Source organism: Accipiter gentilis, chromosome 4, assembly GCF_929443795.1.
Source record: "Accipiter gentilis chromosome 4, bAccGen1.1, whole genome shotgun sequence".
Lineage (NCBI taxonomy): Eukaryota > Metazoa > Chordata > Aves > Accipitriformes > Accipitridae > Astur > Astur gentilis.
The window spans coordinates 45,987,665-46,014,106 of record NC_064883.1 but is presented as its reverse complement, the minus strand read 5'-3'; the positions used below and the strand labels follow the sequence as shown (position 1 = coordinate 46,014,106).

Here is a 26,442-nt window from a genome sequence, read left to right as displayed (position 1 = left end):
TACTGTCAGCTGAAATCTTACCTCTATTAACGAGTGGAAGAACAATACTGGAAGAAGATATGATGGCTCAGGGAGATTAACCAATGCCATGAAAGCCTTCTTTGGACCGCAGAAGAGTTGCGAGCAATGCCGGGCTTGATTTAACACCACAAATAAGACAAAATCTATCCAGCACAAACTACTTTTAAAACTGTCTCCACATGTTGCAGAGGAAGAACAAGGTCCCCTCTAGTGGAAAGCTATGGAATATGTCGAGCAGAAGATCCTGCAAGTCCTTCCTCATCCTGACTTTGTAGTATCTCGGGGTTTTTTTTTCTCCACACCGCCCTTGCCATGCACACACCATCAGGCTAATCTAATGAAGGCAGAGCTACTGTCATTACTACCTGGATGTCTGAGCCTTGGGTCTTAAATCCTGCTTTTGGCTTTTGGGATTTGTCATCTCACTTATGTTTTCAGAGAAATCAGTGTTATCTCCAACCTTGCCATTAATGATTCATTTTGCAAAGCTTCAGCAGCTGCGGATGTAATTTTTCCAATGCAATTTCTCCATCTGGTGGTGTAAACAGCAGCTCCCAGGCTGTTGTTGGTCAGAGTGCTCCACTCCAGCACTGCTATTTTACACCCACCGTGATCTGACTTTCAGATTCCACCTGACCCCTGCAGTAAGAACCAGGGGAAAATGCATACCAGTTTTGGACTGTGCCTGTAGATTTACTTCCCTCCATGCCCACTTCAGGCATTATGACAAGTCTTGTTAGGCAGGATTTTTTCCTGAGAGTTTGCAATCCCCAGTAATGTATTCCCTTCATTCCACCCATACACTGTCGCTCTGACAACTTAGAAACAAGTTGATATACCCCTTAGGTGACCAGAGGGGCTCCTTCTCAGAGAAGAAACTTTTTTTTTAACACAACATCTTTTTTTCAGTAAGACACGACCACAAACTAGTGTGAGCTGACATGTAAGACTTTGAATGTATTTGCTGTCTGATCTTGGCAGAAATGAATTAAAATGAATTGCAAAGACTCCAGCAGTCCTGATGCAGCAGTCCCAAAAATTGCTTTTTTTTTTTTTTTGGTGTGAGATGTTGGTTGTATCGGGGAGGAGGGGGTTCAGGAAAGAGCTATTTTACTCTGTGATAGTGAGCTTAATAACAACGTGAAGGGGCAGATTTTCTCCATTGAAGCTTTCAGATTAGGAATAGATCTGCTCCTCTTCCCTCTCACCAAACAGGTACAGACTAAGTCAGCACCCTCTTTCTGCACACCCTGAAGACCATTAATAGCAGGATTAACAGCACCACACCATGTTTCCAGCTGCAGGACAGGGAAGCAGTCTTTCCTGCCTAAATCACAGCTGATCCCATCCTACCGCTGCTTTACCTGTTTGTAAGATATAAGCACCCCCTCAGCCCCCCAAAAAAACCCACAGTGAGCCCATAAAACCTTGTGCAGGTCCCAGGGAGTGACATCTCTGCACACAGGCAAAGAGTCTGGCCTGAATGCAATTTCAAAATTCTTTTTCCTTTTTTTCTTTGTGACTCCTTATGGAAGAAATCAATTAAACAGGAAGAGAACAGAAGAAAGCAGGTGACTGAAATGTAATGATTGACACCTGTCATGTTTCTGTGTGTTGGAATCAACGTGCTTTCATTAACTCTGGCACTAGGAGTCTCTGCAGCTCCCTGAGTGAAGCTGTGTTAATATGAACAGATACCTCATCAGGGGTTACACATGCACATACACATACACACACAGTCTGGATAACAGACCTGTGCTCCTGCAGGGTTGCCTCCCCTCCAGCCGGTTGTACGACTCTTGTATTCCTTTTTGTTCCAGCTGAAAAAGTGGATAAACTCCTTTTCCTGGTCTTACATACAGCCCAATAGTTGTCCTGAGCCATAAACCTGGATATCTGAGACTTTTCAGGCTGAGAAGGGAATTGAAAACAAGTCCTCTGCTCCTGCCTGGAAGCTGCAATCCCCACTCATCTTCAGCCTTTGAAAAATTAGGGATGGGACTGAGATTCAGACTTAAACATAGATGGCTGTGACATACATCTTCACACTCATCATTGGGTATCATTGCAGTGGATGGAGATTTAGGGCTCCAACCCCTTGTCTGAGCCTGACTTCTCTCCGTACTCCTCTAGCATAGCAGATCATACCTGGAGGCTGTGAGCTGCCACCGTTCATGCTCTTAGTAAATATTTCTGGGGCTGTTAACATCTTTCCCATCCTTTCTCCTCAACTCTTACACCTCCGCTTCAGTAGCTCTGGCGCTTTTGGGGCCTTTTATGAGCTGACTGACCTCAGTAACACATGCTTTTAATTTTGCTGGGCTCATTTTCTATGAAGATGGGTTGGGTAGGAGAGGAGAGAGGGGAAAGGAAAGGTGGGACGAATGAGAAATGTTTTTGCTGTGATAGATCAGCTCTCTGTGTTAAAACCATAGGGTCAATAGAAAGCAGTTGGATTGATATAAATCTAACTCATGGAGCCCGAGCTGAATAAACTACTGGAGATAACTCCCTCCTTGCTCCATGGAGTAGACAAAACCATGCCAGCATCTACACTCAGAGGTGGTGTATCCAGCAGAGACAATAGGTAGAGCTTTAGTCATCACAATAGCTTGCAAACTATCCCCCCCCCCCCCCCCCATTAGCTTTTTAGCTAAATACCCATGGCTGTTAATCTTAAGGCATAAATTGCTGAGATATTTACAAAACACACTAGGAGAAAAGCTGCTCCTGATAAAACTACTCTTCAAAATTTTCCAGGTGGCGAGAGAAATAGCAGCCACATTAAAAGTGGAGCAAAATCCCTGGTTTTGAAACCGCTCAGGGAGAGAGCAAAAACATTAATGCATTCAGCCCTGCTCCCCTGAGACGCTGAGTTTCTGCTGGGACAGGCTGAGCATCTTCGCATCCCCTTCGTCCCTGTGGGCTCTTCTTATCTGCTGCCTTTCCTGAAGGGATGATGAACTGAGGACAGCTACTGCCTACAGCAGCACAGATGCAGTCCTCTTTTCTTATTCTGTGCACATCCTCCTACAGCTTGATTTATATGTCTTTGATCAGAAAAGAGAAAAAGGTGGATAAATCTTCTGGGAGATGTGCAGACTTTTGTATTTCCTTCAGCAGCCCAGAGAAGGAGGCATCTGAGAAGGAAGGAAAGCTTTCTCCCATATGTCCAACCCACCTCTCAGAAACCCCATGAGCTGACTTAGAAAACTCCATTCTTTGGGGTTTTGCATCCAGAATTTGCTTATTCCCTAAAATTCCCCATGCAAATACTCTTTAGGAGGAGATGAGTGCTAGTAAATATTTATCAAGCTCCTTAAGGTCCTCAAGAAGAGCAAATTTTAAATGAATCATGTCCTCCCATTAGTTTAGACCTTCTCTGTGAATTTCCATGCTTATCCAAAGTTCTGATTCTCACTCCAGGTTGCAGTTTGGTTCCGGTCATTGCTATCACGTAGCTCTACGCAGTGCATTTTATTTACAAGATACCGTCTAGCCAAATGGCCAGGTTTTCCTCTGGTGGACAAAACCCCGGTGACTTGGTCTTCAAAAGGTAATAAAACCCTAGATCCAGTGGCACTCAACAGCCTGAGGGTATGGAGACAGCATGTCCTATCTGCTCCCAGTGCTCTACCCACAGCAATTTGGCGGTGTCCTCCCCAAAAGACTGCCAGCGCTGGCTTTCGGCAAGGTCACTTCTTCTTCGCCGGCGCTTTGGCATTCCCGCCAGCCTTGCCATTAGTTTTGGTGCCTCCTGATTTTTCTGCTTCACCTTCTTTTTCACCTTTCTTCCCACCACCTTGTTTCTTGTCAGTAGTGTCCTTTCCCCCCTTTTCTCCCTTTTCTCCTTCTTTCTTTTTGGCCCCATCCTTCCCTTCTTTCTTGGATCCTTCTTTCTGGTCCTTTTCACCATCCTTCTTCTTGGAGCCTTTGGATCCATCTTTTTTACCCTGGGTTTTGTCCACTTTTCCAGATACAGTGGGAACTTCTTCTTTTTTTTCTTCTGCAGCCTGAGCTGTAGGCAAGGATGGAAAAAGAAAACAGGAAAGCAGTTATCTTGGGTTGACACTAGCCAGGAAGAGGGCAAAACTCCTGCTCCCTGCTGGCAAATCTTGGACAAAGGGAAAGTAATTCTACTGGGGCTTTGTCTGTACAGCTGGTTTGCTCACTGACTAGCAGCTTTTTGTGTCTTTGTTTTGAGAAGATAGACTAACGGGATAAAGCAGAACTGGTAATTTGAAGAGCTGAGTTGTGGATCTGTTGGAGGAAACGCTCCATGGACATTACAAGTGTGGTCCATAAGCATTTCCTAATAATGACTTTCAACGTGGAGTTGTCTCCTTCCACAAGAAGGAACAGAAAGATCTCTTGTGCAATTCAGTACAGACCTGTCATGGGTTTGGTTTTTCTGTTGGTTGGTTGGCTTTTCTAATTCTTTGTGTATGGGGTATGCATCCTGCAGCTGAGAGTGGACAGCAGGGATTCTGCTGGGGATCTTTGCTTTCAGAGACAGACAAGCAGAAGAGGGCTCACACAGCACAAGACTATAAAGTAGGCTTAGCTTATGTCCTCTCCATGTCCAGTCACAATGGGACTGGCTTCCCACCTGTACCACTGCAATTAATGGCAGCAGCATACCATGGGCATATAGCAATTAACTCTAATGCACAATTAGCTCTATTTTGGTATGTTCTAACAAGCCATATGAGTTATAGGAAGTTTATAATATCTTTACTTATGGAATATTTTTACTTAGGAATATCTTGGATTCAGTGTCCACATTTCAGGTGAGAACACTCATAAGTACCACACTGGCTTTGCAGACTTTAATTATTCTGACAAAGGCTTTGGTAGCAGAAAACTTTTCCTCATCTTTCTTATTTTTCTTCTACTAGAAGTGGTTCATTTTCTCAAAAGTATTTCTGAAGTCAGAGCGTGATAGACTGAACTCTCATCTCAAGCAGCATCTTGACGCTTAAACACAGATCATATTTCATATATTTCTTACGGAAAGTTTTTCCTTTGCTCAAGACCAGCAGAGTATAAAGTTTTGCAAAAACAAGTGAAAATGCGTTAAGTTTCCCATGACCTCCTTCTCTGAAAATCCCCAGTATAGGACTCAGATACATAAATAGATAACCTTGTAACACAACTTAATAATTAAAATCAGCCAAGATGTAGCAATGACCTGGGAGCAACCTCAGCAAACAGAGGATGGTGGGTCACTGTTTAGCGTTCTTCAGCTGGCACCTAGGCTGAGTCAAATTATTTCATGTTTGCCACAGGCTAAGAAAAGATGGCAGTGAACTGGGTTAGGAGGTAATTTGGTATGGGCCTTTGGTGAGAAGTCTCAACCCTTACCTGGAGCCATTCGACTCCGACCTGTTTAAGTAGCCCCAAATCTCCCATTGCTATGGATGTCTGCAGTGTCACTTTCAAATTGCATCAATGTATTACAGGTAAGAAGCAAACCTGAATTTGTCACATTTACCTAAAATATTCCTTCAGCATACACACTAAAATAAAATATCATCCTTTGACCTCGGGAACTGGCAATTCATTTAGACATACAAATGGGAATAGAACAATACAGACTCTTTCTGACAACCACAGGGGAAATCCTGACATTTCATATTAAAAAAAAAAAAAGAGAGGGAAGAATAAAAAAAAAAAAAAAAAAAAAAACAAAAAACAAAAACCACCACATTGTCTGCTTCCTGGACAAATATGGTAGGAACCAGATGAACTCCCCAAAATGTCAGCTGGAGCAGTCTCAGAACAGAATACTTGAAGATGTCCCAGGCCATGGACACAGACAGTACATCTCGACCCAGAGCAAAGGTCAAGTCCTGCTTGTACTTCTCCCACAGACTGGCAGACAGAACACAAATGAATCAATTTGTATATAACATTTTATACACTGAAGCCTGAAGTCCATTTTATTTATCTCCAGTAAAAGGGTTTGCCATATATGACACTCAAAAAAGTGCATGGAGAGCCATTTGGCAGTTAGAATATTCCATCATAATAAATGTGAAGTAGGGTAAAATAATGCCAAGAAGTGAGAGTATTTAAGCATTGTATATATTCATGATTAACAGTATTTGACACTTACAGAAATCTTTCTTTAAAGCATTTAATGGCCACTTAGTAATTAAAGTCACTCAAGTCATCATTCTGGCCTTGACTGGGTCTAAGAGGGGTTGTCACAGTATAAGTATATAAATAGTCGACACATACATTATATTTCATGACCGCGTAAATCAAGGTCGGTTGCCAAACGTCAGTGGGGCAACATAGCAAGCATCACACTCTGTACGGATGAAAATAACAGCACAGAGATGAAGCCCAAAGGTTTGCATACTTTCCATTGTAATGCCTAAATCATGTAGTGAAACTTTTTTGGGGACAGGATGCACACTAATCTCAGAAGAAGGGCAAACCCGTGGGTTTGATCACACCTAGCTTTTGCATCTAACAGTTTAGGCACTGACGGCTGAGTCAGTCCTTTTGAGTCCCCAGGGTTGGAGACATACAGGCATTTTTAAGGCACAATTTACCTCTTCCACTTTAGCACTGCCCCTACTGTGAAAGGAAACATCCTTTTTATTTTCCACCGTGGATGAAGGGATAAAGTCTAGACAACTAGTGCTGATGCAGACTTCTCCATAGGTGTGGATAATGTACTGGTGGACAGATGACTCCCACCCCAGTACTAATTCCTTCAGGACAACTTGGGCAGATCCATATCTGCCTAGTTAGAGGACCAGGAGCTTCAGAGAACACATATTCACAAGCCATTACCAGATACCAGCAGCCACTCAGCAACATGTTATCCACCGGCCTCCTACCCTGCATCATGCCAGGACCATAATTCTGAGATTCTCAAAGGTTAAAGGGTGGTCAACTACTCAAATTATACATTTAACTGGATAAAAATTTAAGGTAGTCTTAATGGTGCAGATGACTCCCAATAAATTGCTTTCTTGTGGTAATTTATTCATGAGTTCAGGCTGTAATAATTTACCAGGGTCTGATTAAACCTACAGAAAAATAGCCAGCGTTTGGATGGAGTACATTTACATGTTTGTGAGATGTAAAGGCTGCTTACAGGACATCAAAATTTATTAGCATTTGGGGGTGAAACGGCCATTCTGCTGCCCAAATACCCTTTCTGTCTTTTCTGGATATTCTCATCCTTAATTTTTTGGTTTTCCAGAAGTAACAGCTAGACAGGAAGAGGATGCAGCAGCAAATGAGTGAATTTGGCTTTCTGCTATCTACAGGCATGATCCTTTACACCCTCTGGGATCTACTGATAGCTGCTCCTTACAGAGTCAGAGTTTGGTCTTTTGGGCAGGAAATTGAAGGACGCAATACGAAGCACTTCCATGTGTGAGTGCTCATACACGTAAGAGTGCATTAACTAGGCCTTTGGATGACCTTTGACTTTAAAGTAAGTTAAGAGAATTTAACTGTATGGACAAGGACTTATTCATGCCAATTGGGTTCAGCTCCAGAGAGCGGTCTGGCCACCCTCAGTTTATAGTATAAGTATAATCAGATGTCTGAACACCCCTGAAATACTGAGGTATGTGCAAGTTCCTACTGTTAAGCACTTAGTTCTGTATTTTGCTGGTGTATGACTAAATTTCTACAATTACGTTATCTGCCTCTTTCACCAGTTTCATAGAACCATAGAATGGTTTGGGTTGGAAGGGACCTTAAAGATCATGTAGTTCCAACCCCCCTGCCATGGGCAGGGACACCTCCACTAGACCAGGTTGCTCAAAGCCCCATCCAACCTGGCCTTCATGGCCTGAAGCATCACATTTTGAGTTAAGGAAACTTCCAGTTGCTACAAAGCTGTAGATCACAGAGCTTGCAGAGACACAGGAAAGAGAAAAAAAAGTTCATAAAAAGGTATTGAGAAAACAGAGGTCAAATGCAGAAAGGGAACTGAGAAGCAGAGAGTCCAAGGTATGATGGATCTCATCAGAAAAGAGAAGCCATAGACAGACAGACAGGAAGGCAGTCCCCTAGTTTCCTTGAAGGGCCATTTCATCTTCTTCTTTCACCACAGGCAGGGAGTTGAGAGGTCTGGACTGGACATGACCAGAGAGAGTTAGGAGAGTTTCAGCAGAGCCTAGGGTACAGAATCAGGAAAGATGAGTAAGAGCAGTGGAGACCAGTGACAGAAATACTCTTGGCCATCCAAATAGAGTAAGCCATTTACAGGTAACGTGAAACTCTAACAACTCATTTTCTTCCTACTGACATCCCCCAACCCAGGAACTGGCCCTTAAATTGAATCGGACTCTCTGGAAATTTAAACATGGACTTCAAAGGAATGACCCTGATTTGTACCAGCGGAGAAACTGTCCCTTTCATCTAAAGGACTGTTCCTGCGGCCACAAATGCTGCAGGTTTAGTGGATGTGATTAGGAGGGCTTCACCAAATCACGGCAATATCTTAATGGTTGTGTCCGAGGAGCCACACTGATTTACACTAAGGGAGGACCTAGCCCTTTGCATTCATGCATGCAGAAAGCAACCCCAAAAGAAGAGATGGGTCTCATGTAGGTGTGGGCGTGGGAAGTACCTCCAGGGATCTCTGTCAGCTCGTTGAGTGGTGGCACAGTCTCCAGTTTGTCTGCGTATGTCTTGGCTGCTTGCCGTTGAGCATATCGTGCCTCAATCTCTTTCTTTGTCCGGGGAATCCGGCACTTGAAGATACAGCACAGTGTGATAACTGGGAAAAGAGAGAGGGAAGCAAGAGCATTCAGTTCAGTCAGCAGATGCCTGCCTCGTACAGGCTGGCCCATTTACAGTGGGAAGACAGCTGGAAGAAAAATTAATTTCAGAAGAGTTTCTTCCAGTGGGAACCTGTAGCCATTTACATCAGTGGAAGTACCTGCCTGAGGGATATGGTCACACGGTCTAAAGCAATTGAGTTACCTGAAAATAAAGAATTACCGCTCTTCAGGTGAGCTGTGGTAAAGGACTGAGCATGTCCTTCTCACCAAACCCAATGTAAACCATTGCCTTAAACCATGTACACCACTGGTGTTTCTGAGCATCAGAGCATCAACAAATTAAATCCATTATGGCTGGAAATGACAGCAGCAATTAAGAGGTACTGGCACCATTCAACAGTGTATTATTGCTAGAGGATCCTGACAACACGTCTTAGCCATTCATTTTTGCATAGGTAGGTGCTGGGGATGTGGGGCTCCAACTGAGGAAAGCAATGAGGAGTTTGCATGAAAATGCTGTAAACCCTCTAAATAGATCCAGAGCAAGAGCTCAATGTATGCCTTAATTGACTTTCATCCAAATCTATTTAGGGCAGGCCAAGAACCCAGATCTCCTAAATCCCCCCATCATGTGCTTACTATTCCATCATTCTTCTTTCCATGAGCTAGGCTTCTTTACATGTCTTAAGGATGCAGATGATGCTTTTGATCCTAGTAAGATATATTTTCCCTTCATGCTTAAACCTATACATTATTTCAGAATTTCCATCTGCAAATCTAATCATGATTCAGACAATTCATCGTAATGAAATCACTATTGGTTGGTTTCCTAGATTAGGAATTCACAGGCTTGAGCAGATCATTGGTTCATCCATGTACTGCTTCTGACAACAACAAAGCAGCAACCTCAGGGAAAAGATCAATGAAACTCAGAAACAGGTAATCATAAAATTAGTTGGCCCACAGGTCATAAATACTTGTCAAGAAGCATGAGATCTCATGGTCTCTATGAACTTTTGAGTTGGTTTTTTTTGTGGGCATCTTTAAAATAGTTCAAGGATTCTTCTACTCTAAATAAAAGCTCAACTTTCCAACCTACCTAAGTACTTAACCTCGTTTATATACCTTATGGAAATGGATTCTGCAGGCAGGCAGAGTCTTGTGCTTGGAAAGATGTTGTGTGATCAGTTTTACATGCTCTGTCTCTTATTTTAACTGGAGTTCCTCTATGCCACATCAATGCTATAAGAAAGGAGCAAGCATCCAACTTTCTGTACACTTCAAAAGCCAGATAATCTCCTCTGGCCTTATATTACCATAAGCAATGTATTAGACCTTTGAGACTAATCCAAGGAAACGAGAGAAATAATCTGTATGTTTGGTTCCAAGTGTGAGCATTTCTCATTCATCACGAGTAAAACCATTTTGCAGACAGCCTTCACGATACAAGCACGCAGACCATTTGCTACTGTAAATTTTACTCCCTAAAAGTTTGTCCTGTACCTGTCCAACCTCTCCTAAGTAAAGAGGGATCACAGTAACCAGGAACAAGCTCTGCATGACGTCTCCATAGAACAAAAGAGAAAAGAAAAGTAGTAAAATACATTTCTCAGTGGTTTGAGGTTGGTGTAAAGTTACAAAGCAAAGTGTAGCAGCTCCTCTATCTCTTTGCTGAATTTGGCTGCTGAAAATCTCACTCCCCTTAAACAGTTTGCTGTGGAGGTGCTGTAGTAGAATCACAATCGGGGCCATCAAAATGTCACAACAGGACAAGACACCTGAAGTGAATTGCCTAACCCAACATGCAGTTGTAACAACCTGTAATTAGAGAAGCAATCAAGATGCTTTTATCCTTGCGCTTCCGTGAGGGTCAGCAAGAAACTGAGGGTAATAGAGATTTTATTTGTCTTAGACAAGGAAAGCAAAGTACCCGTATGGCATTAGTGGCAGCACAACTTTGGCACCTTGCAGGTGGGTAACGTACCACATCTGGAAGGTACACAGCTGGGTCAGCCCTGCTGTTTGGGGCAGCAGGATTTCACTGTGCGCCTGCCCCCAGAGCCTGCTACAGCTGTGTCACAACTAATGGATGGCACAGACCTTTTCAGGCTAGCAGACAAAAAAAAAATACCCAGGTGCTGGGCAAGGACTCAAGGCAAGGCCAGACTAGACATAAGTATGCATTTTTAACAGTGACAGCAAGCAGGAAAACAATTAACTGGGGGGAATGGGGTAAGTGTTTTATCTCTAACCACTTTTAAATTAAGGTCTATTGTTTTCCTAAAAGCACTCTGGAATTCAGCTAAGCCAGGAAATCCTCTACTCACATTTGAGAAAAATTTGCCAGGAAAATTAGCACCCTATTTCCTGGAGATTGATATACGATAAGACTGTCAGCTTTCAAGGAAAGCACAAAGAGATTAGTCAATGCCCTTGAAAATCAAGGGCAAAATTTCTGCCAATATGATAGTAGTTGGCTTAGCCCTACAGGAAGGTGTAGGGGTTGTTCTGTATCTCACAGTTCTATTTCTTTTCAATTACTAAGGACAAAAATGGTAGTTGCTACAGGACAATCACAAGCTCAGCTCTGTTACCTTTTTAATGAAGATGAAGTGTTACACCGAGGTACTGGCGACTTATGTTGTCTTGGGATGGGAAATGATTCATAACCAGCCACCGGAGCAAGAGGCTTATGTGGAAATAATACAGTATTATTCCTATTTCCATCCCCCTTGCAAGCTGTGCTTAGTGTGAGGTTCAAGCCATGCAAGGGGCTAAGTATTGGACTGAATGCTATTATCTTTTTAAAAGAATAGGCTAGTGAATAAGATTTTGGTACAGGGGCTTTAGGGCACTAGCTGATGCCAGGAATGATCATTTCATTGCTAGTGGGAAGTTATTGCCTGTTGGATACCTTTCCTTTTCCCTCCAGATCAGACACAGGAGTCAGAGTGGGTGGGATTCATCTGCTCTGGTTTGAGTTTCTCAGAACTAGAGTGGGTGGTCTCCAACAGTCACTCCAGGCTCCCTTTATCACTGATGGAGAGAAAGAAACATCTCTACAGGGTGATTAATCTCATGTTAAACCAGAAATCTAAGGTAAACCAAATAAATCATCCTTTGCAGCTGCCTTTCTGCCCATTAACTACGAAAAGGGCCTGGAGTGCCCAGTCTGATGCAGGACAGTGGAAGAACTGTGATGCCCTGGAGTGAGAGCCAGAGGCTGGACAACGTGCCCTAAGGCTTCCCAAATGGCAGCAGAGATCTACATTTAGGCATGTGAACTGCTCCCTAAGTTAGAAAAGGTGAATCTCTTCTAACTACTTTGGAAGTTAAGAGTGAAATGTTTGTTGCATATTAGAAGTCTGGAGCTATTTTAGCATCATTTCTGTTGTGCCTAGTAGATATTTTATGGGTTTTTTCCTGCTTCAAATCAGTGAGATTATATTTGCTCCACTGATAATTTATCCATCAAGTGAACCAGAAAGCAATATAACCTCTAATGTTTCCTGGGCCTTTGTTGATGCCAAGATTAACATTATTTTCCACTGGAAGAGCAGAGATTTTCTTGTTTGGAAAACAACCTGGGAAACCGAAGATGCCTTTAAGGGTCCTGAGATCATCCTCACCACCGTTCCCTTTCTGGGGTTTGGCTGCCTGGGTTCAGGGCCAGATGAGAAGTAATGCCGCTGGTGGCCTTCAAAGGAGGAGATAGAAGAAGCCTCAGTGGAGGCTTCCCTTTTCTTCATTTGGAGTGACTCTTAAACCGATGCTATCGTTCCTGAACCCCCACTGGAGGTCCGCTGCAGTGGATGTTGTAGCTGTGCCCATGTCTGGTCACGTGTCCCGTTGACCTAGACCTTGACCCGTGGACATGACTTTCTGGTTTCACCTCAGACCTGCACCATCAACACCAACTTGGCTGTGTGGAACACCGGTTACACTCAGCCATCATGTGAGCATGGTTGGTAATGAGGATTGCTGTTTAAAAATATCTATTCCTATAAGATAACAGATCAAGAATTGGACTGTACTCTCTTCCATGAGAGTTAAACGTCAAAGCAATACTCTTACCAAAGTTTATTAGGTGACATGGCATCAGTTGAGCACATTAACGGATAGGCCCATGTTCTCAGGGTAGAGAATTATAATATAAAAAAAACCCCCAAACACCAAAACTAAAGACCTCCATGAGGGTTATATGTACAATGAATGTAGCTTAAACTAAAAGTTTTTGTTTGGGGTATGAATATGTGCAGGAATATTAACTCCAACTCGGTTGAATAGTGATAACTTGATCACTTTTGATTCTAGATCCACGGAATGAAGTATCTAGGGATGAGTTAGCTTAGATGTAACCTGAGAATTTGTTGTTATGCTTTTCTTCTGGCAGACCTGACTTCAAGCCTTGAATGTCTGTTTTATATTAAACATTCACCAATTCTCTTATTCCCCAGGTGAATGCTTTATTCACACTGCTGTCAAGCAATATTTAGTCCCTTTTTTTCATGCTGTGGATCTCCTTTTCCAGAATTTCAACTTTCATTTTAGTTGTCGAGAAGGCTTCTAAAATGCAGCCTGCATAAACTATTGCCTGTCTGATGCTGCCTAGTGACCTTAAAACAATCTCTGTAAGATGTTTCAGCGCCCCATTAGCACGATGGAAGGTCCATGAAAATGTTCACCATCAAGTCTTGGAATGGTGATGTTGCTCATGTTTTCTCTGCTATCAAAATATGTAAAGAAGCAGAATAAACATGCTGTGCAACAAAAGGTAATGGAGTCATTTTAAATTCTCCCAATTTTCTCAGATTTTCTGTATTAATAATATATGACCTTGTGATACTGTGATAATAAGTATCTTCTGTGAACTGCACAATTCAGAATACAGGCCTTTTCTTTTTCAGTAGCATGCTGTGGATTGCTTCGCTGTTTGGCTTCTAAAAATCATTTTCTCACCTATTTTTTTTTTCCTTTTCAGTTACCTGACATACATGGTTGAATTCAGCCACGTATTCTGAAGGACCATTTCTGTTTTAAAATTAAAAAGTCAGGTCTGATCCTGCACGTGGTGTTCTCTTTCCGCACCAAAGATTCAAGCTGACAACATATCAAATAATTTTTCATTGTTTCTGCCAGGCTGATTGTGTGAAATGTAATTTTTCAAGGAGGAAACAAATTCTTGGTGGTCCTTTATGAAATGGGTGTTTTAAAGGAGTCAACTTTTTTTCTATCTTTGATGACAAAAAAGCTATTGTAAATGATACCTTTTCATTCTTCAGCATATATGAAAAAGCTTGGGAAATAATGAAGAACTCTGCGGCTTGCTCCTTTCTGGATTTTTAGCATGTTTACATTATTTTTACAGGAGGCAATATCTTTCTAATATTCATATTCAATACTATTCAGGCTGGAGGAGCTGTGAAATGGCCCAAAAACCTCTCATCTGAAGTACAGTAACAGAGCAAATGTTAAACACGTAATTTCCACCAGAAACAATCAGATGCTTGTGACTAAATAAGGGCTGTGTGTTTACTCCCACTGGCTTAAACTAAAATAGTTTGTTTCATAATTGAAGCAAGCTAAGAGTATATGCAAAAGACTGTGAAAGGAGCTCTATTGGCTTAAACTAAATATCCGTGTGGCCAAGTTACCCTGTTGCTGGTCTCTTTTTTTCTGTTCTCTTAAGTGAATTTAGCTCATCAACAGTAACAGTTGCTTCTAGTTTAGCTGGGCAGTAAATTTAAAAAAAAAAACAAACAACAAAACCCCAAAAACCCCAACAACCAAAAAGAAGGAAAGAAAAACTTGGTTCTCCTAGGAGCCAGGAACGATGTAAATGAAATATCTTCTCCAGAGACTGCATGGTGTAATATTTCAGCAGGCTATGATTGAGAACTGAATGGTTTTATAAATTGAATGGAAATTGGCTGCAATACACAGTAGGTTTGTTCCCTTTGAAGCTGAAAAAATACAGTCTGCCAATGAAGCATTTAATTAACATTTAGCAAAGTAGCCTGTGCTGCTCTGAGTTAATTAGGCAGCCATTCCATTGTTAATAATGCAAGCAATTAATGCAGATGTATTCAATGGCAAGTTAACTGCAGCGCTTGTGTTTAAATGCTCTTTGAGAAGCCTAGAGTTGCTTACTATATTACTACAATGATGCTTTAAGGAAAGAGCTAACATCTTTTGGCTGTTCAAGCTACTCAGGGCAGTGTTAATAACCAGCTAATTGTGATAATGGAATGACCAGTGAGGGCTACTAAACTCTTAAGTAAATTAATTAGTGCTTGGGTGGCTGATTGTAGGACTGGTCCACCCCGAGCGCTCAGATGCTGAGGAGGATGCTGCTGGTGCCTGAACCACCACATTTAAAGATGCCACCGCTGCTACTAGAGCTATTGCTGAGATACTAGTGCTTTAGAAGAAAGAGGCTTTCCCTCTAAGGGATGTGCAGCCATCGGCACGCAGGGCATGTAACTGCATCTTTGCTGTGGCTCAGGTTTGGGATTGGGTTGCGGCAATGGGGACTCAGGATCTGCTTGCTTCTGGAAGAGAGAGAGATGTCGACGGTAAAAATGTCAGATTTACAGTCCAGGTTGGAGATTAATTAGATGCCCTTTCAAGATGCTTCTCAGTCTTGTATTTTATCCCACTCTATGGCTATTCTTTCAATAGAAATCTAGTACTTGGATTAGTGTACTAATTTCCTAGAAAGCAAAAATGGGAGCCAAAGAATGAAGAGATTTAGACTGTAGTCCCAATAGTTGTGCCAATATGACTTCAGGCAAAACATGTTTTTAAGTATGTCCACCTTTGTAAAAGCTGAAAGAACGGCTGCGAGGGGTCAGGGCTGCTCTGGTATTTGCTCAGCCATCAAGCTTAACAATGTCTCTACACGTGATATTTTCCTGGTGTCTGGAAATGAGGGTCTGTCCACACCATTAGATCGCATCATCTGACCTCTTGGCACATCACAGGTTATTATGTTTAATTACTGCCCGAGTGAAATAACTTGTGTCGGAATGAATCCTACCTTACTCTGGGGAGAGCTGTTAAGGGGTGGAGAGTGTGGCGATGTTTAATCACCCTCCCTGCCACATTTATTTCTCTAATTCTCATTTGAATTAACCTGGTTTTAATTTCCAGACTCTGCTTTCACGTCTATCCACTAGATGAAAATATTCTTTAATACTTCTTTCTCTTTTCTTTCTGAAGTCCTTCAATGCTGCAATCAAATGACCTGATCTTCTCTCCAACAAGCTAAACAAAGTGCATTCAGTGAGATTCTTGTTTGAAGACCTTTCTTCAGGTATCGAATAGAGGTGAGGCTTTCTGGTGGGATTTTTTTTCCTGCAAGCCTTTGTTTTTTCAGCATCTGTTTTCATACATAGGCACAAGCATCTCACCAGGATGGCATACAGAGGTCAGAAAACCTTCCTACCTCTCACTAACCCATGCTAATACGTTCAAAGAACTCCATACTGCATCTTTACCCTGAACTGCTTTGTGTAATTGCTTGCTTTGTTCTGATAATAGTTACTGAATTTTACTAATTATGATTCAATCACTGAATGTTTGTTTATTCTGTAGATGAGGTCTATCTATATTCATTTATCCCAGCCATAGATCCTTGCTTCTGCTTGCATTCACTGCATTTTGTTTGAATGGATTCAGCTAACTCCCCGCATGGCTCCTTCCACTTCTTCTTTTTTTTATTTTTATTTTTTTATTCTCCTGTCTACTGGGAAGAAGAAAAGCTTTAACAGTAGCCACTTGGTATTTATTCTGAGCTCACCAGTGAAAAATATGGGTTAGGGTTAGAGCTCTCATCAGAACAAATGTTTCCTTAGGAAATTTTGGTGTGAGCAAAGTTAGATTTCTGGCCTAGGAACTCTTGTATGGGACAAAAAGAAACAGGTAGTCACTGGGAGCTCCCTGGAGCATCCCTGTAGATCCAGACAGGGTACCCAGGGCACGTGAGGACACAGGTCATCTCATCCTTAGGTAGGCAGCTAAAGGTGTCTCTAGGTAGGTGAGATGAATCATAGTGATAAAGTCCATATTAGATGTTCTGTCTGGCAATCTGAGCTGTTAATTAACACAAACCCGAATTTAAAAGAGCTCCTGATTGCTTATGCTTTCTGTCTCATTCTTGGGGTCTTTCATGCCTGGTGCAATAGCTACAAAGGCTAGGGTGGAGCTCCCGAACCTTCTTTTTCCACCATCCCATCCTAAAGGCTGGGAGCAGGAGTGGGATTTACCATCCCGGGGGTGAGAGGTTTGGGACTGAACCCTCTCCATTGCCTCCATGCAGGGAGAGGACCTGTCACAAGGAGGAGCCAGCACTGCAGCCGTGTGAGGCAAGATCTAAGGACGACTGTTCGGTAACAAGGAGAAACACCTCTTGTCAGGCAGTTATTCAAAAAATAGTCAATAAGCTGCGCCTGTCTTTTCTGTCAAACTAGAGCTAGTAACTAATCCCAGGATCCCAACACCCACAGCTAATCTCGTGACTTTGGAAGATCAAAACCATCTGGATCTAATGTGCACAGCTCAGACCCGTCTACCCCCAGACCTCACGTAGTCCTGTCCTACGGATACACACAGATTTCAACTCATAATTAATTGCAAGCAACATATGGCTGCTACCTACATTCATTTACACCGGCTGAGAAGGAGGGATATGGGCTGTTATTTACCCTGCCCTGGGAATCTGAAAAATCCCTACTGTTTGGTGTTAGTTGGATTTTGTGTGAGACTGTGGCTTGTGCCTGTCCTCCGCACTGGGTAGAGAAAATGCACTGGGGCAGCGGGCAGGGTCATGGATGAAATTGCACACGAAGGGCAAATGGGAATTCAAATGATGATGGTCTATTGAAATAACAATAGTAATAATAAATCAGAACATGAAGAGTTAGCAACGTGGGTTTGCCCAGGAAGGCTGCAAATCTGACTTCATTTTCAGATCCATAAAGCCGTACAGAAGTGATATTCACTTGGCCCACGCGGATCTCCAGCACACCTTGGGCCAGAGTCTATCCATGCATTCCATCACCCCTTTGCCTTGAGCGTGAACGGCCACCGAGTAGGAGGGAGGATGAAGAAGTAGGTTAGGCTTCCAGCTGGTGGGAACACCCACACAGAGGAGCTATTTTGGAGCCCCACCATGGTCTTCCCCTTGCAGACTCCAGACACAGCCCCCTTTATGTGACCTGATAGCTGTCACATTTAAGGTAAGCCAGCCTCAGGCAATGGTATCTTCAATGCTTTTTAGCTGATAAGGATCACAGCAACAAATTTTGTAGTAGCCTTGGGTGTATGTTTGTGTCTGTGTGAGCATGCACAGCAATGGAAGTTTAAGGTAACATTATAGTACAAAACAAGAACAGCATAGGTTACTTGTTATCAAAACAATCAACAAGAAAAAATATTTATTTGTTATTAATTGGAGTACTTAAAAAGTTGTCCTTCCTTTGTAAAAGGCACTTAACTTTTCTCTTAGCACCCTGTTTTGTGCTCAGCTTGATCTACATATGCTGGTGCCAGTAAGTCTGGGGGTTTGGGCTATTTTGTAGGCACACAACTGCAGGACAGCTCTAACCCAGAAGGAAATGTCTCACGGGAGATACGAGGTTTCCATGTCAGAACTTGGGCTGAGGGCAAAAGAGGGGTTCAACCTATTGTCCCCATGTAAGAGCCATCCCTTATCCCAAGTGATGTTCTCTGTGATAGAGGACAGTGCTCCCCCCACCATGCATCCATCTCTGCATGTATTATTCTGTGCACCCTGATGAGTATTTCTCATATGCTGGGCTGCTGGTGATGCAGCGTTTGAACATAGACGGCTAAAGTCTCTGTCAGAAAGCACCATGTGAAACTTCCCTGAGCCAGCCTAAATTGTCAGTGCCTCACTGGAAATTCTGCACATTAATGGAAACATCTGGGTAGTTTTGCCATCCAAAAAGTAATGGTTATTTAATAGTGTAAATCTTTTGCCTAGCAGTTATACTTCAACACCCGCAGCAAGTTGATAAATGAAACCTCTAACACTTCAAATTAAACTGCACTCAGTTAATTGCATTCAAGATGTTTAACAGCTTTGTTGATGCTTATTAAATAATACTTGATTCCTGGGAACATGTTTGTTGAGTGTGAACCTCCCTGCCTTGTACTCTCACACTATTTTATACTCCTCTTGAACCATTGACAGCTTCAAAGGAAAGACTCCCAGTTTACGCAGGCGGATAAGCAAAAGCTTTGCATTCATGATTCGCTCCTGATGACAGACCTGCTGCTTTAAGCTTTCATGTCTGTGGTTATATGTCAGGAGAAAAATTACTGATGCTCACGTCAGGGGCTACATGTTACTATTCGACTGGCATAGGTGAGAATGGGAAAGCATCTCTGGTAGGTCTTGCAGAAGGACACAAAGGTAGGGGAAAAAGATCAGAACTGAGCCTCCTACTTTTGCAATCAGCTTCTGCCTTAGCCTACTACCTTGTCACTCCTCATCCAGATAAGCCCTGCTTCCCAGTAGTACTAGACCTGGCGTGGACTACATGTAAGGTTATGCAAACCTGATTCCATGGCTCCCGAGCTGTTCTGGTGCCACTAAAAGACCAGCACCCAATGCATTAAAGGTCCAGCACTCATGGACACAAGGTGGTCTAAAGGTAGCTCAGGAGTTCCTTGGCATGATAACTAGATATCATCCAAAGCCAATTTGCTTTTCAGTTTGAGTTGAGCACAAGGCATGAGCTCAGGCCTGGAACAAAGCAGTGGGATGCAGTAACAGCTCTGCTGTATCCCCACCCCACGTGGGGACCTCCTGCTACAGTTCCATCCTACCTTCTCCCTCACTTTCTCCGTTCAACAGAGTATTCAAAACAGAATGATAAGGAAAGGGGTCTTTCCCTGCCTGTGGTACCTGAAATACATCTGGTTGACACTCTAAATTAAGCTGGAATGATACAGAAGAAGGAAGACTCTGGGCAGGAGCTGAGAGGCATTGCTTCGTCTTCCCAGCACTGTCCCTACTCCCATCGCCCTCTTCAGGCCCTCTCCCCTCTATTCTTGCCTTTCACTCCAGAGGGATACGCCAGCAGGGATGGATGCATTTTGCCCTGCGTCCAGACCCAGTTGTTGGATTGCTTCTGCAGAACTCAGTGGGGCGTTACTCAAAGAGGTGCTGCCTGCATCCTCCCTGGGGGGTTGCTGTCAAAAGACCTGGGGGTGTTTGTAAACGAGGAAACCAGCAGACCTTGAAACCGAAGTAACACCAAGAGAGGAAAACAAACAGCCCACAGAACTGCTTAAAAATGTTGATGGTGGTTGTTATGCCGAAGGAAAAGGGGGAGTCGATGGAGAGCACGCCGGGCAAGCCCTGGGCCAGCTGCGGGCTTTCCTAGGGATGGATCAGGGCCACCCCCTCCTCCATCACAGCACTGCAGTTTGCAAAGGGTAATACTGCTGGTGCAAAGTCCTCAGTCTTTGTGGATGAAACAGGCTGTGCGAGATGCCAAGGTTATGACTCAACTCCATCCCACCAGGGTGATAGTGTTGGACCTCAGTTCCCTATTTACAGCTTTCACAGGACAAAAAAAAAAAAAAAAAAAAAAAAAAAAAAAAAAAAAAGGCAGCAAAAAAAGCATGACCAAGAAACCAGGCAGTGGTGCTCTTGAGTGAATCAAATCCTCCTGACAGCTAATCTCATTTTAGTTGTCTGTTGTTGTCTCATCAAAGTCTCTCCAAGAAAGAGACAGACAGGTGAACCATTGCCTCTGCTCCTGCCTGCAAGGGGTCTCGTCTCTTATCGACCAGCGCTCAGAGGAGCAATCCAGAGGAGCTGAATTATGGAATTATGCCGGGTGCTGGGAGGCAGCCCTGATAAGGATTTCAAGGCACGCTGTTGGGACACTCGCCAGCCTGATGGCCTGCCTTGCTTTACCTGATTCAAATACCCAAAAGGGAAGGTTTCCTTTAACCAAGGACAAGATGACTGAGCTAAAATCTTGGGGGCAGAGGAGGAGCAGTGAGTTGACCTGTTGTGTGTCGTACCTGAGAAACTTTCTCTTTCTTCCCTTTCTTTACAGATTTTTCCCTGCAGAGGTTGTGTCTGCTTTAAAAATGAGCTCTCATGTGCCTTCTCCAGTTGTAGCAAAAAGATTCGACATTCCTGGTATTTTAGTAGGTGAGTAAGAATTGTGTAATGATACACACATCCATGAGAGTTATGTCTCCAGCATCACCTGATCGATGCTCTGCATGTGCTACTAAGTTATATTTTCTAGTGTGGGCTGGTTTACTCCCAAAGTTTTGTTTCTCTTGCGACATATCCTATCACAGAGCAGAAACAAAGGAAAAAGATAGAGATGGGTGGGTCTGACAGAATGATGCTTTCATATGGTATCTGAGAAAGCTGGCTGGCAGTTGTTGCAGGAGAGACAGGAAAGCCTTCTGCTAACAGGGGTGCAAACGTTTAATCTCTTCTGGTCTCTGCTAGGTAGAGCTAGGAGTTGCCCCCTTTGGTTTGTAACCTGCCCCAAAACCTGTTTATGAGTCAGAAGATCTCCCCAGAGAGTTTCTTCCCATTTCGGTGGTGTGTGTTGACATATAAGATGCCTTTATGTAGGGGTTTTCTTTATTTGGTGGTTTTTTTCATTAAATAAGGAAATGTAAGAGAGTCTTGGATTTGGCCATTTTTTCTGCCTTTTATTATGTGATGATGCCATCTTGTGGAAGCTGCTAAAAGCAAGAGTTGGAAACCACACCTAGACCATACCTATATTTGCAAGTCCTGTCACTCAGCAGGAGCAGGAGCAGGTTTGGGGGCTGGAAGAGAGTGGAGGAGGATCTGCGGTGTCTGCTGGGTGTATTTCAGGTGGGGTACTCTAGTTTGGTCCTGTGCCTGCCCTAGCAATTATCACACATATCTGGGACGGTGCCTTTCTGGAGCAACTATCTTCTCTTTCCATTTCAACTGAAAGGAATCCAGTTCAAGTGCTCCACGTTCACCTGCAGGAAAGTAGCTAGGGGCATTAACTTTAAAAGCATCTCTCCTCATCCTCATTTACTCCTCACCTGAATGCATGTGACAAAGTAGACACACCCTTAAAGCCTTGATAACAAGGTGAGATAGCAAACCAAGGGGATCACCTGCAGGCCCTGAGAAGCTCCAGCAAGGATGCTCTTCTGTCTCCTAGTATAGAGAGTTAGTGTCGTTAGAAGGTTGTGCTACCCTCTTGCTCTGCCTGGAACCAGAAAAAGGAAGCCACACTAAAGCTTTTCTTCAGTTCTTGTCCCATTAGCGAAGTAGAGCGTCGCCTAGTTTTGCGGACTGATACCAAGGCAGCTTCCAAGAGCTCGCTCACAGTAAAACCTGTGCCTGCTCCCGAGAGTTAAAGCTTTGCTGGTAAAGCTGGGGAACCATCAGTGCTTTGGGGATCACAAAGCAAAGGAGGAGGACGACGTTGCTGGAGCAAGATGTGAGAAATTGGTGAGAACCGATTGTACAATTGTGTTATTCTAATGTCATTAAGTTTAAACCTGCCTTGTTTTGACTTGGATCACAGACTCGGTTAATAGTTGCTGTCTTCACCAAATACTTGCTGGTTTTGGAAAGCTGACTGAGCTGGTACAGTTGCTTTCCAATCCCTCTGCTCATTGAAAGAAAGCTTCTTCAAACAAAAAGGCTGTAACAAAGCAGTAGAGCCATAAACTGGCTCCATCACATGCTGTGATGCATTGAATCTATTTATCACTCTGTGTTTCAGCAACTCAAAACCCTGTGATCTCCTAGCAAATAATTTCCTACTCCTCCAGTAATACATATCTGTAGCAGGCTGACATAATGGTCTGGTTTTGTTGAACTACCTGTGTGTGTTAGTGGGGACTCGAACCTTAAAGCAGATGTTACTGAATTGCACATAACCTATTTGCTTGTCTAAACACAGATCCTTACAAGATTTTAGTTTCTCACTGCTTTCAGCACTTTAAATAACTAGGCTGTAACTTTCTTAATATGTTGTTTTCTATACTACGTTTCATTTCTGCGCTGTCACTTGATGAGTAAATATTCATGGGTGTTTGCATCTTGCTACTGATATTCTTAGGTAACCCAAAACCCCTTAGTTTCTCTTCCACAAGCAGTGCACCATCTCATGTGTTGGTTTGCCAGCATGGCAGCCTTTCCATGCTTCTAACCCTAAATAAGCTGGTATTGCCAGAGCCAATTTCTAATGAACAACAGAACAGTCAGACCTACTGGGGCAAAAATTTCTTTGCAATTTGCCCCTGAGCGAAGGAAAACAAGCTACATAAACCCCTTCACCAGTCTACTTGCATTCTAAAGCTCCTGCTGTTAATTTTGATGCCTATTTCACATGGTGGATGGAGTCACTAGGGTTAAATATTTGGCCATGTTTACTTTGCTCCGTGGAGTTTCATGTGATTGTTTGCAAAGGGTGTTGTGACATGTGATGAATTAGCATAAGCTTCACTGATGGAGAGCAGGCAAGTTGTAGTAGTTACCCCTCAGACTTTGGGTGTAGGATGAGGTGTTTGCCCAGAAAGGCCAATAAGGGGAAGAGCAAACAGAGGAAAAACCTTGTACTTGCTTTGAAAATGTGAATGGCTGATTTAAACAGAGCATGGGAACATAACAGGAGGGCTATCAGGGACGGACTGATAGAGGCCACCTACAGCAGCCGAAGAGGTGGCTGTGGCAACAAGAAGTGACTTGATTCCCCCAATATCAGCAGAGACAACACCACACAGACTGCTGGGCTCTTTGATTAGATTAGGGCTACATCCAGAAGGGGTTTTAGCAGCAAATTGAAAAGTAACAGGGAGCACCAGAAATCAGTTGTCTGCAATACTGTGTTTTTAGAGCCGGTCCAGCAAACCCGTGTTCTAAACAACGGCTGCTTGTAGGTCAGGGTTGGCATTGGATGCGGCTGTTCCCCCCCAGGAGCTTGCATGTGGCCACTCTGTTTTGGAGAGTGCTTATCGCTATAAGGAATGAGAGCAGAAGTGATGCAGAAGAAAGCTAAGGCACTCAAAACCTTCTTTCAGCTGCTTTAAAATGCTCCCTTGTTTTACTTACAAAGTTAACTTTAACAAGCAATTAGGGCCACAAGCCAGAACGAGAAGAGAACGGTAAGAAATGCCAAGAAGATTTAGATGTATCTAAGTCTATATGGCTGGGTGATGTCCTTCCTGGAGTGGGTAAGGATTTGAGGTGATCTCCAAGTTGATGGGATTTACCTTCAGGGACTGGGGACAGGCTCTGTCCCTAACATGAAAAAGAGGAAGTTCAAGGGAATTGTCGATGAGTCAGTGTAACTTTCTTTGTTGGAAGAAATGAATTAGTTATATACTTCGCAAAAATCTAGACAGTAACAAGAAGATGGGAAAGAAACTGATTTATCACATTTGACTTGCATCAAACTGGTCTGTTTTTTTGACTGAAGTTATAGTTGGCTCAAGGAAAGAGCAGAAGATCCTTCCTTTGAATTTTGATGGGGTTGATAGTGTCCTAAGTGATGTTCTCGTAAGGAAGCTCATGATAGTAGTTAGCAATGCACAGTGAAGCTGGCTTATACTCTTCCCAGAAAGTGAGCTGCAGGGGGATGAAGCTGGACAAAGACACTCTGGTGGGGAATTGGCCATACCCGGATAGGTCCTCAAAGTGTGTTGGGAGAGTGTCTGATCCCATCCCCCTGCAATCACCAGGTCTAAGCCAGTGGCTTCCCAATGCCTGGGTCCAAAAAAAGGAGGGGTTTAAGTCTTGAAAGCCCTGCTAGAATCAAGTTGAAAGTCTTGGCACCCAGAATTGGCGTTGGGGACCTTAACGCCAGGTCTGGCTGTGACTGCAGACCTCTTGGGACTTCTTATCGCAGCATGTGGGACAGCACCACAGGAGGTCCCATATAGTTTGTACGGTTGTGCGACAGGGCAGGACCGTGGCTATAACATGCATTTGGGCTTGAGTGTGGTACTGTAGCTTAACACAGTCCCAGTTGTAGCACAGCCCTACAGTATTTCTTCTCCGGGATGCCACCAGCTAGGACCTGTTGATCACTATGTTCCAAGATGAAGCCATGGTGGACCATCTGTGGTTCCTTTAAAGATCCCACCTGCCTTTCCCTGCTGCAAAACCCCCTCAATGTGTAGCCTTGTGATGCCAGAGACCAAAGAGCCTCAGCCTGCGACCTCCATGGCCATCTGGTCTGGATTCCTCCAGGAACCCGTCCTACTTGGGGTGGTGCTGTGGTTGGTGCAAGGCAGAGAATTATGACTTACTGACTGCCAGGACAAAGATGGCAAAGATACCAATCACCTGCCAGAGGCGCAGCCCCCAGATCACCACCGTCTCTGAAGTGACAGGGTCCGGTTTCTTTTTGGGGGGTTCTGTGGTGGCCTGGGAAAGAGGGAGAAGAAAAAAAAAAAAAAAAGAGAAATGTGGTTTAAGATTTGCAAGGGTCCCTAAAACAGTCAGAAAGATGCCAATAGCACAGGAGATGGTAGACCCCAGTTTACAGCCCCCCCCCCCCCAGTAATTTGGAAATCTTTGAGGAATAGAGACTTCAATAAAAAGTTTGTATGTAAAGCTTTTGCTATTTTGAAATTTATCTGAAGCATTACCAATTTTCATGATTACAAAAAAAATGTTTTTCTATTGTTTCTTAAAGTCCCAGCTTTTTCTAGAGAGTCCATCTCCCGGGGTCAGGAGGAAATTTCTTATACTTTTCATTCCTATCCTTAAAAGATATTTTTAAGACTCAGCTGCAAAATACAACATGTTTTTTTTTACTTTTTTGAAAAGACTTCTCCACAAGTTGCGCTGCAGTGTTATCCGCTCTGCTAAGGCTAGATGAGAAGGGAAGGAGGAAAAAAGCTAAATGGTGAGAGCCAGCTACTCCCTAAGGATGGGGAGCTGAGGGGGCCAACACAAACAGCAGGATAGGTGTCTTCACCAGCACGACCCCATCCCATCATCCAAGGAAGGTGAGCAGGGCAAGCCCAGGGTGAGCAGAGCGCCCAGTAATCCATAGTAATGGAGCCAGAGTCCACAGTAATGGGGCACATTCCAGGGTCAGCAGAGCCTATGGCCAGGCACAGGCAGGGGTCAAGCAGTAGAGCCTTGGCTTAAAGCAGCTCCCACGGGATGGGGGTCACCCCTTGTTGCACTACCTTGCAGTCGGTCCCAGCCCCCAGGAGGAGGATGCTTGGGGTACCTGGAGAGTAATTTCTGCCTTTCTCCTGAACCCTGGAGAAACACTGCAGAAAAAGTGCTAGATCAAATAGGGTAGAAATTATCGTGTGTGAGACAGCAGTCGATGCTGACTTTTGAGTTTGGTTGTTTCTATTTTTGTCTTCATGCTACAATATAAGACCTGCCAGGAGAATGGGGCAGATGCTCCCCTGGTCAGACTGGCATTTTGGTGCTGAAAGCTGTTGGGTCTGTTCCCCTTCTTGGTGCACATTCCCTTCCTGACCCCACGCCGGTCCCTTTTTCTCTGCTCAGACTTTGTAGGACCTGCGAGGAGGTCTAGGGCATGGTGCACACAACATGGTTTACACAACCAGTTCTCTGGTGGTGTTTCATAGCTCCTTGGCTTTAAAGATGTGAGCGGGGGTAGGATTCAACCTCAAA

The 26,442-nt window shown here is 43.5% G+C and overlaps 1 protein-coding gene across 1 annotated transcript in view; it reads right to left on the bottom strand.

The window, feature by feature from the left end:
- Positions 1-3,561: 3,561 nt before the first annotated feature.
- The window catches only part of TMIE (transmembrane inner ear), a 34,635-nt gene continuing 11,754 nt past the window's right edge, over positions 3,562-26,442 (bottom strand). The window contains exons 2-4 of the mRNA XM_049798881.1: positions 25,089-25,206; positions 8,627-8,776; positions 3,562-4,039 (exon numbers count right to left, since the gene is read on the bottom strand). Of these exons, the coding sequence (XP_049654838.1) occupies positions 3,717-4,039; positions 8,627-8,776; positions 25,089-25,206 (591 nt within the window). The 3' untranslated portion in view covers positions 3,562-3,716. The remainder of the gene's footprint in view (positions 4,040-8,626; positions 8,777-25,088; positions 25,207-26,442) is intronic.